The 10,667-nt window shown below is 45.9% G+C and overlaps 2 protein-coding genes across 2 annotated transcripts; one reads left to right on the top strand and one right to left on the bottom strand.

The window, feature by feature from the left end:
* Nucleotides 1-877: 877 nt before the first annotated feature.
* Nucleotides 878-3,344, bottom strand: LOC147957226 (protein FAR1-RELATED SEQUENCE 5-like). Its single transcript, XM_087531612.1, has 4 exons — nucleotides 1,335-3,344; nucleotides 1,186-1,251; nucleotides 1,004-1,099; nucleotides 878-922 (listed from the first exon to the last, which is right to left on the bottom strand). The coding sequence occupies exons 1-4, from the start codon at nucleotides 3,342-3,344 to the stop codon at nucleotides 878-880; spliced, it is 2,217 nt and encodes a 738-aa protein (XP_087387738.1).
* Nucleotides 3,345-4,232: 888 nt separating this feature from the next.
* On the top strand, nucleotides 4,233-10,667 carry LOC125520735 (putative disease resistance RPP13-like protein 3). The gene is made up of 5 exons (XM_087535504.1): nucleotides 4,233-4,482; nucleotides 5,003-7,855; nucleotides 7,961-8,477; nucleotides 8,794-9,012; nucleotides 9,164-10,667. Exons 1-3 carry the CDS (start codon nucleotides 4,367-4,369, stop codon nucleotides 7,995-7,997), a joined length of 3,006 nt encoding a protein of 1,001 aa, XP_087391630.1. The 5' UTR covers nucleotides 4,233-4,366; the 3' UTR covers nucleotides 7,998-8,477; nucleotides 8,794-9,012; nucleotides 9,164-10,667.

Here is a 10,667-nt window from a genome sequence, read left to right as displayed (position 1 = left end):
TGTCGGTTTGTATTTCATGATTTTTTTGTTAGCCTTTTGATTTTGGTTGTGTGCATCTTAGTTATGCAGAGACCGGATGTTACTCTTAATGCTTTGTATTCACTTGATGCTACATTTTGAGATAATAAAATCGTCCTTTATCGAAAAAAAGGAGAAAGAGAAGAATCAAAACATAGTCTGCAATTAGCTGGAAATGCAAGGCACCGCGTGGGGCTGACTGAGCAACTGCACTAGTGCACTCACTGTTGCTGCCCGTCCAGTCCATGCACGAGCCCCAATGGGAGCACTATTTTGCAGCAGTGGCTACTGAGTATATTGTCGGCTCGGGCGCAGATTCTCTGACTTGCCATGGCAAAGGCTGCCTCTACCTTTCCCCTCATGGATGCCCTCCCTTTCTGATCCAATGGATGCTGAGCGAGCTGCCTCTCTCTACGTACAGCTTGCGAACCATGTGATTCCTTGGCCCAACTAAGGCCCAGTTCGGAAGGAAACAAGCCCAGCTCGCCAGAGAGAGGAGAAGTGCAGCGATTCAGGTTCAGAAATGAACTCTAGTTCAGTACAGGAACAAATACAGAGAAGATTCAGTTAAGTACATACACACGTATAGACAGAATTAAGTTTTAGCACTGCAGTACAGTACAATCATAATTAAACAAACATTTCACTTCAGTATTTTGGACAGTCTATATATCCAAAATAATACATTTCAAAAGCCATCAATCAGCACAGATTTTCTTTTGAATTTCACTTGAGTTTTGCCACACATTCAGTTTTGACACACCTAAGTTACAGAATTCAGTTTTGGCACACATTCACCCAAAAAGACCAAAACATTTCACTTGCTCTGCAGCACTGCAATTCTCTTATTTCTAGAGCTCTAAAGAAGACCTTGAAAGGACATATCATCAATTTCACTAAAACCCTGCAAAGGGAAAGGCATGCTTAAAACATGGCAATATTGAAACTAGTTTAGAGAAGATGAAACAGAGAAATTTGGAAATACCATTAGCAAATTTGTGTAGCTGGTGAAGGCATTGCCGTCCTTATGAGAAACACCCATTGGTACTTGAGAGCGTACACCACCACCATTCTCATGTTGCTGCACAAAGCAATCAACGTAGTTATTTAGCATATAGTAAGGAACAAATTAAATACTCACAATTACAAGGGTTTTCAGCAACAGACGCTAGATTTATGAGGGACATCCATTGGTACTTGACTTTTCACACCACCACCACCATTCTTCTTTTTCTAGATAAAAAATCAACTTTGTTATTTAGCATGTAGTAATAATGAATACGAACTCTATATTGCAATGGTTTTCATCAACATACGCTAGATTTAGTTTGCTTTTTCCTTTTGAACTTGCGCATCCTCTCGAGCCAACTGCCACGCCTCTTTGAAGTTTTTTCTTTAACCTCCTTTTTCTTTAAGCGTGCAGCACTAAGCAAACCTTCATCTTGTGGAACAACATGTTGGACATGATATGAATCACTCAAAATACTTGTAGATGCACTAAGTTTGTCTTGAAGTTGCTTCTGGAGGCAATATAGTGTGTTGTCCACCAATATGCAACATTCTGGAGAGCTTGTGGCTTGATATGCCAAATTTAGGAATGTGTGAGACCAAGACTTATATCGGAGCATAACATCCATTTTTGGATTTTCAACGATGCTATTTCCTTTGTTGTCTTGTATAGTTCCATATCTTGCTTCCCTTGTCCATCTCTTTAGAATGTAATGGTTTGGCAACAGCTTGATATTCATCAAGTCAAGAACTTTTAATGCATGGCCACACAATATTCCAGTCCTTTGAAACTGCCCACAACTACATGAAGATGTTTTCTCCAAAGAATCACCAACAACAATGCGCTCTAGTTCAGAACTTAAATCACCATCAGCCCTCACAATTGCAACAGAATATGTGTTATTTCCATCCAATGCTCTAGTGCATGCAGCCATGGATCTTTCATATTCAACTTGAAATGCTTCAAATATTGTGGGTGTGTAAAGTTTGCTTGCTTGCAATAGCATGGGTGTCTTCATGCTTATTCTAGGTAAGTTTTTCCTAGCTTCAAATTCTGCATCTAGTTCCTTGTTTCTTTTTCCTTGCACCGCCCTTTCGAAATGCTTCAAGAACCGAATGATGTCAAAATCTGATTTTAAATGTTTTTTCAAGTCACTATTGAAACTCTCACTTAATTGTGTGCTTCTCATACCCAATGTGAAGACATCTCTCATGTAACATTCAGCCCATTTTTCCTTGAACTTGTAGATGCTATCCAGCCATGACATCTTCTTTTCGTCCACCTTACTCCTCATGATGTAAAATGCTTCTTCAAAGGCCGTCGTGTCCTCAATGTTATACATGCAAGCACTAAAATCTGAGAGAATGTGTGGTTCTTCTTCTTCTTCTTCATCTGCCCCATTTTTATCTTTTGGAGAATGTGAGTCATCAGCTTTGCTATTGCATAAGTGCTTCACAGCATTTTGCATTATGTGAAAGGTACATAATCCATGCCATGCTTCTGTGAATACCTCCCTGACAGCATTTCCCATTGCAGTGTCTTGGTCAGTAAATATAGCTCTAGGTTGTTTTCCATTGTGTGCAGCTAGAAAAGCCTTAAATAGCCATTGGAAAGAGGCAAATGTTTCATCAAACATAAGAGCAGCACCAAAAATAACGGTCTCCCTGAACTGATTCAGTCCAACAAAAACCCCAAAAGGCCTATATTCTTTGTTTGTGCCAAATGTAGTATCAAATGTGACAACATCGCCAAAGTGTGCATAATCAATGACCATCTTAGCATCAGCCCAGAATATATTGCTTATATTCTCCTCACAATCCAATTGCAAAGCATATTGGTAAGAAGGATTCTCGGCGATCTTGTCTTGAAAATACTTCAACATGCTTCCTGCCTGTCCATATGCCAACTGTCTCTGGCGCCTGCCCTGCAAGTGATTTTTTAGATCACGTGGAGTGTAGGTGAGATTCATTGGTCCTCCAACTCGGCGACTAGCTAGCTCATGTGAAGCTTTTGGTCTAATTCCAGAATCATCGGCTATCGCAATTTCAAAAGCTTGAACTTCTGAAATCTTCCTTTGTGATAACATCAAATGGAATGTTTGTGGCAAGTAAAGACCATGATTGTGTACAAGCATTACATCAACCACTTCATAATTCCCTGCCACTCGATCCAATGAAAGTGTCATCCGAACTTCACAATTTGTTCTTGTTTGAGCTCGAGGATTCTTTGTGATATGATCCCTCTTGTCGTGTGCTCGAAAACCCTCCTTGGCACACACATATCTACATGATGTTGCTTTCCCGTCAAATTTACTCATATTTTTATACCTTTTTCTGACCTCAAAACCCGCACGACCTCCATAGTTTACCCAGAACAACCAAGCATCATCTAAGTTTCTGAATTTCAGACCAACTTGAGGTAACCAAATAGGATTCTCATTCTCCCTACACAAAAATTAATTAATCTTTGTTGCTACAGATCTGGTTGCAAGCAAATAATTTTTTTCCATGGAAAGTCTAACTTACTTGTTAGATTGTGCCATTGAATCTTAACGGGAAGGGAAGAACTCAGATGTATACTGCACATATTATGAACAAATAGACTGAATATTTCAGACAATTACAAGTGAAATTGTGCAGATTTCTTTAGCATAACTGAACGAATAAATCAAAATCATACTAGGCAGCGAAAGAGTGAATATTTCAGAGAAATAGCAATTCCAGGGCGGCTCGGACACAAACCTAAAATACTAGGCAGTCTCTGTTTCTTGAAATCGAAGATGGACACGAACCTGAAGCAGAGTGAAGTCGAGCAGCTTTGATCTGCTTCGACGCTCAACTAGGACGGCCTAGCCGGCGAGGCGTCCAGGCACCCCGACGAACGCCTAACTGAGATGAGATCCTGCGCTAGACGCCTGCGCCCCCGCCAAAAATCGCATCTGGCGGCTGCTCACCCGCCAAAATCCTCTCGCTTTCCCTCCTCCACGCTCCTCTCTAGCTGGGCCTTCTTTGGGTAAATACGGGCTGGCTTTGTTTCAGTTTGGGCTGGTTGATGTGCACATAGAGAGGCAGCTCGCTCAGCAGCCGTGCGATCAGAAAGGGAGGGCATCCGTGAGGGGTAAGGTAGAGGCAGCCTTTGCCATGCCAAGGCAGAGAATCTGCGCCCTGTCGGCTCAATGGAACGGGAATGCAGTGCGATTCAATTATTGGATCAGGAGCGGGGGAGACCGGAGAGGTCGAGAGTCAAGTAAACGCTCGTAGCTATCTCTTCTCTTCCCCTCTCCGATCCAGCGCACTCGACTCTGCAGTCTGCCGGAGATAGCAACGCCGGCCGGAGATCATGGCGAGCACGGTGGTGAGCATGGCGAGATCCATGCTGGGCGCTGTCATCAGCGTGGCCGCCTCCGCCGCGGCCACCGAGATGAGCCTTCTCATGGGCGTCCGCAAGGACATCTGGTATGCCAAATCACCCACACACTCACTACTCTTCTCTGCCCTGCTCTGTTTCCTTGGATCCATTCACCGCACAGGAAGTTGCTACTTGTTACCAATCTCATTTCCCGTAATACCGTAGCTTTTTTCTCTATGGTTAGCTAGTATATATTCTGGTAGAAATTGCTCAGCCCTTTTTGTTTCTGGGAATGACAAATCATGCATCCATCAGCACGCATAAGTTACGATTTGAGAGGCGACAAAAAAAAGGTTTTAACAATCCCTCAAAAAGAAGTATATGGGACCAGAAAAATAATCAAATCCTTATGCATCCTTTGTTGGTCTTTTTGTTTGTGATGTGTGCTCTCGCCTCATAGACGTTGCATGTGTTCTGCTCTGTTGCATACTTGCATGCTTCATTTCCTGATAATAAAGGAAGAAATGTGACTAACTTATGTCATGCTTCATTTCCTGTTGCATACTTCTGTTGCATGTGTTCTCACCAGCTGTAGAGTTGTTCTAATGAACTTAATTTGTTGGGCAGGTTTATGAAAGACGAGCTAGAGACGATGCATGCGTTTCTGGTGACCGCCGAAGCAACCAAGGAAAATAATAGGCTACTGCAGGTGTGGGCTAAGCAAGTGAGGGACCTAGCCTATGGTATTGAGGATTGCCTTGATGAATTTATGGTGCATGTGGGAAGCCACAGCCGGTCTCGACGGCTGCTCAAGCTGAAAGACCGCCATCGGATTGCCAGCCAAATCCGTGATCTCAAAGCAAGAGTTGAAGAAGTGAGCAACAGGAACACACGCTATAACTTGATCACCGCTGATGCCTCCAGCAGCATTGATGAGGTGAATTCCTACACGGAAGATATTCGCACCCACTCAGCTAGCAACATTGATGAGGCAGAGTTTGTGGGCTTTGCTAAGGCTAAACAAGAGTTGATTGCGATGGTGGATGTCAACTCCAGTGATGGTCTTTGCAAGGTGATATGTGTCGTTGGCATGGGCGGTTTAGGCAAGACTACTCTTGCAAGGAAGGCTTATGAAAGTAAGGAAGACATTGCGAATAAATTTTCTTGTTGTGCATGGGTCACCGTCTCACAGTCCTTTTCCAAGATAGAGATGCTCAAGGACATGATTAGGCAACTTTTGGGTACCAACTCTCTGAGGAAATGCTTGAAAGATCTTGAAGGGAAGGCAGTGCAAGTAGATGATCTCGGCATGTACCTCAGGAAAGAGCTAGAGGAGAAGAGGTACTTTATTGTTCTTGATGATTTGTGGTCCATCGATGCTTGGAATTGGATCACAAATTTTGCTTTTCCTATTAGAAACAATAGAGGTAGCCGAATAATAGTAACAACACGAGATGTGGGATTGGCTGAGCAATGCACTTCTGAATCGTTTATATACCACCTTAAGCACTTGCAAATAGAGGATGCCACAAATTTGCTATTAAGAAAGAGTGGAAAAATGCAGGAAGAGATGAAAAATGACAAGGAAATGATGATAGTGGTCAACAAAATAGTAAAGAAGTGTGGTGGTCTACCACTCGTTGTACTCACAATAGGAGGCATGCTTGCCAACAAAAAGGTAACAGAGTGGGAAAAGATCTATAAACAAATCCCATCAGAGCTCGAGATCAACCCTAGCCTTGAAGCAATGAGGAGGATAGTTACTTTGAGCTACAACAGCTTGCCGTCTTGTCTCAAGTCATGTTTTCTGTATCTAAGCATCTTTCCCGAGGATTTTGAAATCAAACGCAGCCGTTTGGTAGACAGATGGATAGCCGAGGGGTTTATTAGAGCCAGAGCTGGTGTAAACGTTGAGGATGTTGGAATAAGTTATTTCACCGAGCTAATCAACAGAAGCATGATTCAATCCTCAAAAGTGAGCATAGAAGGAGTTGTTAAGAGCTGCCGAGTCCATGATATTGTGCGTGATGTCATGATTTCAATTTCTAGAGATGAAAATTTCGTGTACGTGGCGGGAAATAATGCAACCCGTGTTGTGGAGACCTTCCGACATGTAGCACACCATGGTAGCATGTGCGAAATGCTAGATATGGATTGGAGCCAGGTCCGGTCACTAACTGTGTTTGGTGAAAGACCATTGGAGCCATCACCTTCAGTCTGTTCACCTGATATGAGAATGCTCCGAGCCTTGGATCTAGAGGATGCACAGTTTCTAGTCACACAAAAGGATATCATCAACATAGGATTATTGCGTCACTTGAAGTATGTGAATTTTTCTGTCCCTCGAGGATATTCACATATTTATAACCTTCCTAGATCCATAGGAAAATTGCAAGGCTTGCATACTTTGAATATAAGAGGCAGTTATATTACAGAACTGCCAACTGAGATTAGTGAACTCAAGAGTCTACACAGTCTCCGTTGTACCAGAAATAGTTCCTATAAATCGTTTAACCTGTATGACCCCAAGAAATGCTTGCTGGCCAAATCTTGTTTGGTCATGTTGCGCACACCATTGTTTGATCCTAGTGAGCGCGGAAAGGTAGTTGCTGAGCTACACATGGCCTGGTCTAGCCGTTGGTCAGAGTCAGAAGGTGTGAGGGTGCCAAGAGGAATTGGCAACCTAAAAGAGCTGCAAATACTAGAGGTTGTGGACATCAGCCGAACTAGTAGCAAAGCAATTAAAGAGCTGGGCGAGCTTGCGCAGCTGAGAAAACTGAGCGTGGTAACAGAAAGGGCCACCAAGCAGAAATGCAAGATATTCTGTGATGCCATTCAGAAACTCACTTGCCTCCGCTCCCTTTCAGTGGATGGTTCACTCGAGTGGCTGCATGATGTCTCCTCTCCTCCTCCCCTGTTGAGGACCCTGAATTTGGATGGACGCCTTGGAGAGATTCCTCTCTGGTTTGGCAATATGACGCATTTGGTGAAGCTTTACTTATGGGGCAGCGTGATAAAGGAAGAAGGTAAAATCATGGAAATACTAGGGCCACTTCCCAACCTCATGCAGCTTCATCTTAAAGAGGACTCTTATATTGGGGAGAAGTTAGTGTTCAAAATGGGGGCATTCCCAAATCTCAAGAAACTGGATACTCAGTGTGCGTGGCAACTGAGAGAGGTGCAATTCGAGGAAGGCACCTCACCCCAGCTCGAAATGATACATATCAGTAGATGCGAGTTGAGATCAGGAATTATTGGTATCAACCACCTGCCAAGGCTCAAGGAGATTTCACTTGGTTGGAATGGTCAGGTGGCGAAGCTTGCTATTCTGCAAAGTGAAGTGGACGCACACCCCAACATTCCTGTGCTGCGACTGAAGATGGACCGGAACGACCACGACCTGGGGGGCGTCGTCGTCCAAGTGGAAGAAGCAACGGAGGAATCATCATCTCCCCATGCGGTGGTGACGACAAACATCAGGTCAGCTAATTGATTCTCTTTCGTTCAACTAGTAGTACATAGCAGCTATGGGGTGCCATGTGCTAACTAATTTGCACTCTGTCTTTTCTTTTTTGTGTGTAACAGCCAAGATGGTCTGCTTTACACTTACAATTCGTGCTGACTGAATCTTGCCAGTTCCACCCTGCAGGTACAGCTCAAATCTTGCTCTGTTTCTTTTTTTGTGTCGGCTCAGATTTGGTTTCATTAAAATTTAGTTGTTCGGATTTCTAGCTATCTTGCTCCTTTCAGTATTTGCTGACGCATTTTTAAGCCACACTTGATTATATATAGCATACGCGTGGAATTAAGGAGGCAGCTCAAACCCAACGGTGTCAACTGTTGAAGGGATCATACTTCAAAGTTGTCAGCACAGCACACCACATCTCATTCTGTTTATGTAGCCACCATGTTATACATGTTCTGTGCTTGCAGTTCCACTTCACTTCCGTTTTATACAGGCCCTGTCCAATAACCATGCCACGGTATAACTGCATGATCATCAGCCAAGTGCCGTTAGGGGTTCAGACCTGTGAAGAAAATCAGCAGCTACAAGTCCACTTCATCACTAAACCAAAAAGTGGGAACTTCCTGCAGCCTGCAGGTGACTGATTTTTCCATATCCATGGTCTTATGCTTAGATTTTCCTTTCAGCTTAGATTTTCCTTTCAGCTTATATTTCCCCTGTTTTTGTACAAAAGAAGAAAATAACATTCTGTTCTTTAAACATAAACCCAAAATTATTAGGCCATACAATCTGCACTGTAAGTTGTTGTTACTTGTCATCTCCAAACAGAACTACTAGTTCTTTTTCATATGGTCAGTTTGGTCTCTTAGACTCTCACCATCCATTACCAATTGGGCTACCTCCTCTCGTCTTTTATAATTTGAAGCACCCCTTTTGTTGACACACTTTACAGGTAGTTAGGATTTCTCAACCTGGGCCAAGCTGGAGCATGGCATGATTAAGCCCATGATGCAATTAATGCTATTTAGGAGGAGCTGGACCAACTCTAAGAGATGAGATTTGAGCAGGGTGCATGCCTCTGCAGCTGAAGCGAAAAAAACATCCAGCCTTCCAGTGCTTGTTGAGGACACTGAATGTTCTGAAGTCTGAACTGTGATCACACTGATAACCGGTCCGTTAATCTACAGCTCCTTTTTGTTGTTGTCATGTTAGATTTTCCATATAAATATTTACTAATTTCCAATCCTGGCACGGTTTTCAGCTTGCGAACATGCATCTGCTGATGAAATGTACTGAGTAATGCTCTGTTTTTTTTATCTCAGCTGGGAAGAAGACGTGGAAAATGCGTTCAGCTCACCAAGTTCTCTGCTTGCTGGTGGCCTCTAATATGGTGCAAGGTGAAGCTAAGAGGGATCTCGACATCTCTCCACTGTGAATGGATGAGGAACGCATTGATCTCGGGGCTTCAGTGTAATGGAGGGTAGTAGCAAGCTGCACTGTTGCTCAGAAGGAGTTCACAATTTGCAATTGTTGGCCCCGATAAAAATAATCGCTTCTTAGGGAACAGCATGAAATGCAATGGCTGCCCCTTTCCTCCTCCCCCCGCGTCGCCTCCCCGAGCGGGGCGACCGGGGGCTCTCGTCGCCCCTCCCAGCCCCCCTCCCCCTCCTCCCCTTCCGCCGCCGTCGGCCTGGGCCACCGGGCCTTCCCGCGTGGTGCCGGCGGCGGCGGCCCCGGCCTTTCCCCCTCGCATGGCGCCTCGGCTCGGGCGGACGGCGGCCGACGGGGGTGCTCCTCGGCGACAATGGATCCGGTGGCGGCGCGGCTCCCTGGGCGACGCCGTGCTGGGTAGCGTGCGGGCGGTGGCGCGGCCGCTTGGCGGCGGGGCGACGCGGTGGCTAGCGGCGGGCCTTCCCGGCCCAGATCTGGGCCCTTTTGGGCTCGATCTGGGTCTGGGCGGGCCTGGCCTGGTCTGCTTGCGGCGTCTCCGGCGGGTCGGGGGCGTGACTCGTGCGGGGGGTGGTAGCGACGGTGGCTCGTGTTCTGCAGCGCGGCGACGGGGGCTTCGCGAGCCCGTTTCGGGCTCGGCTGGGCCGGGGGTGGCCTGGTTTGCCCCTGTGCTGCGTCCGGACGGATCCCGCCGGGGGCGGTGGAGGATGTCCCCTCCCGCGAGGCTGCTGATGTTGCCGCTCCTAGTTCCCGGTTGCGTCGTCTTGTTTCCGTCGGTCCCGTTTCGTTTGCCATGGTGAGACGGCAATGGAGACTGCTCGATCGTGGTGGCGCAAGTTGGTGGGCGGTGTATGTGGTGGCGCGTGATGGATCGTCTGGGGTCGTGGTTGGTTGATGGTCGGGAGAAATCCTTGTCGGCCGGGCCGACACCGACGCGGTGACGCTCGTGGGCGCCGCCGTGCCTTCCTGAAGTGCGTCGGGCTTACCCCTTCCACCTCACCCCTCGCGTACCGGGGGAAACCCTAGGACATGTCCGGGCAACAGCTCGTCATCGTCGCGATCCTTCTTGAGGGTGTTGTTTGGTATGCGGCGGTCCGGAGTGCTAGGAGCGTGGTGGTTATCCGGTGGGCGCGGCGGTTGCGGGTCCTCAGCGTTTTCGTTGATCCGTCGTTGTTGGCATTCTTTTCTCTTCTATTTTCTCTTTCTTTTCTTTTGGGCGTGACTGTGCTGCTTCCGCCCCAGCACCTATCGTTGGATGTATCGGTTGGTTGCTTTGTATACAAAGCGGGGGAAACCCTTTTTCGGTAAATGCAATGGCTGGTGATCAACCTGATGAGAACACTTGCAATTTTTAATATGGACATACTTTGTTTTCTA

The sequence above is a fragment of the Triticum urartu genome, chromosome 7A (assembly GCF_056163025.1).
Source record: "Triticum urartu cultivar PI428250 chromosome 7A, HENAU_Tu73, whole genome shotgun sequence".
NCBI lineage: Eukaryota > Viridiplantae > Streptophyta > Magnoliopsida > Poales > Poaceae > Triticum > Triticum urartu.
The sequence above is the reverse complement of the archived record's forward strand: the minus strand, read 5'-3'. Positions and strand labels throughout refer to the sequence as shown.

Excerpts from the sequence above, each read along its gene's own strand:
- LOC125520735 (XM_087535504.1), top strand. The coding sequence starts at position 4,367 with ATGGCGAGCACGGTGGTGAGCATGGCGAGATCCATGCTGGGCGCTGTC. Across the intron at positions 4,483-5,002 it reads GGCGTCCGCAAGGACATCTG|GTTTATGAAAGACGAGCTAG; the intron begins GTATGCCAAATC and ends TTTGTTGGGCAG. Across the intron at positions 7,856-7,960 it reads GTGGTGACGACAAACATCAG|CCAAGATGGTCTGCTTTACA; the intron begins GTCAGCTAATTG and ends TGTGTGTAACAG.
- LOC147957226 (XM_087531612.1), bottom strand. The coding sequence starts at position 3,344 with ATGAGTAAATTTGACGGGAAAGCAACATCATGTAGATATGTGTGTGCC. Across the intron at positions 1,252-1,334 it reads AAAAGCAAACTAAATCTAGC|AAAAAGAAGAATGGTGGTGG; the intron begins GTATGTTGATGA and ends TTTTTTATCTAG. Across the intron at positions 923-1,003 it reads GCTACACAAATTTGCTAATG|GGTTTTAGTGAAATTGATGA; the intron begins GTATTTCCAAAT and ends TTCCCTTTGCAG.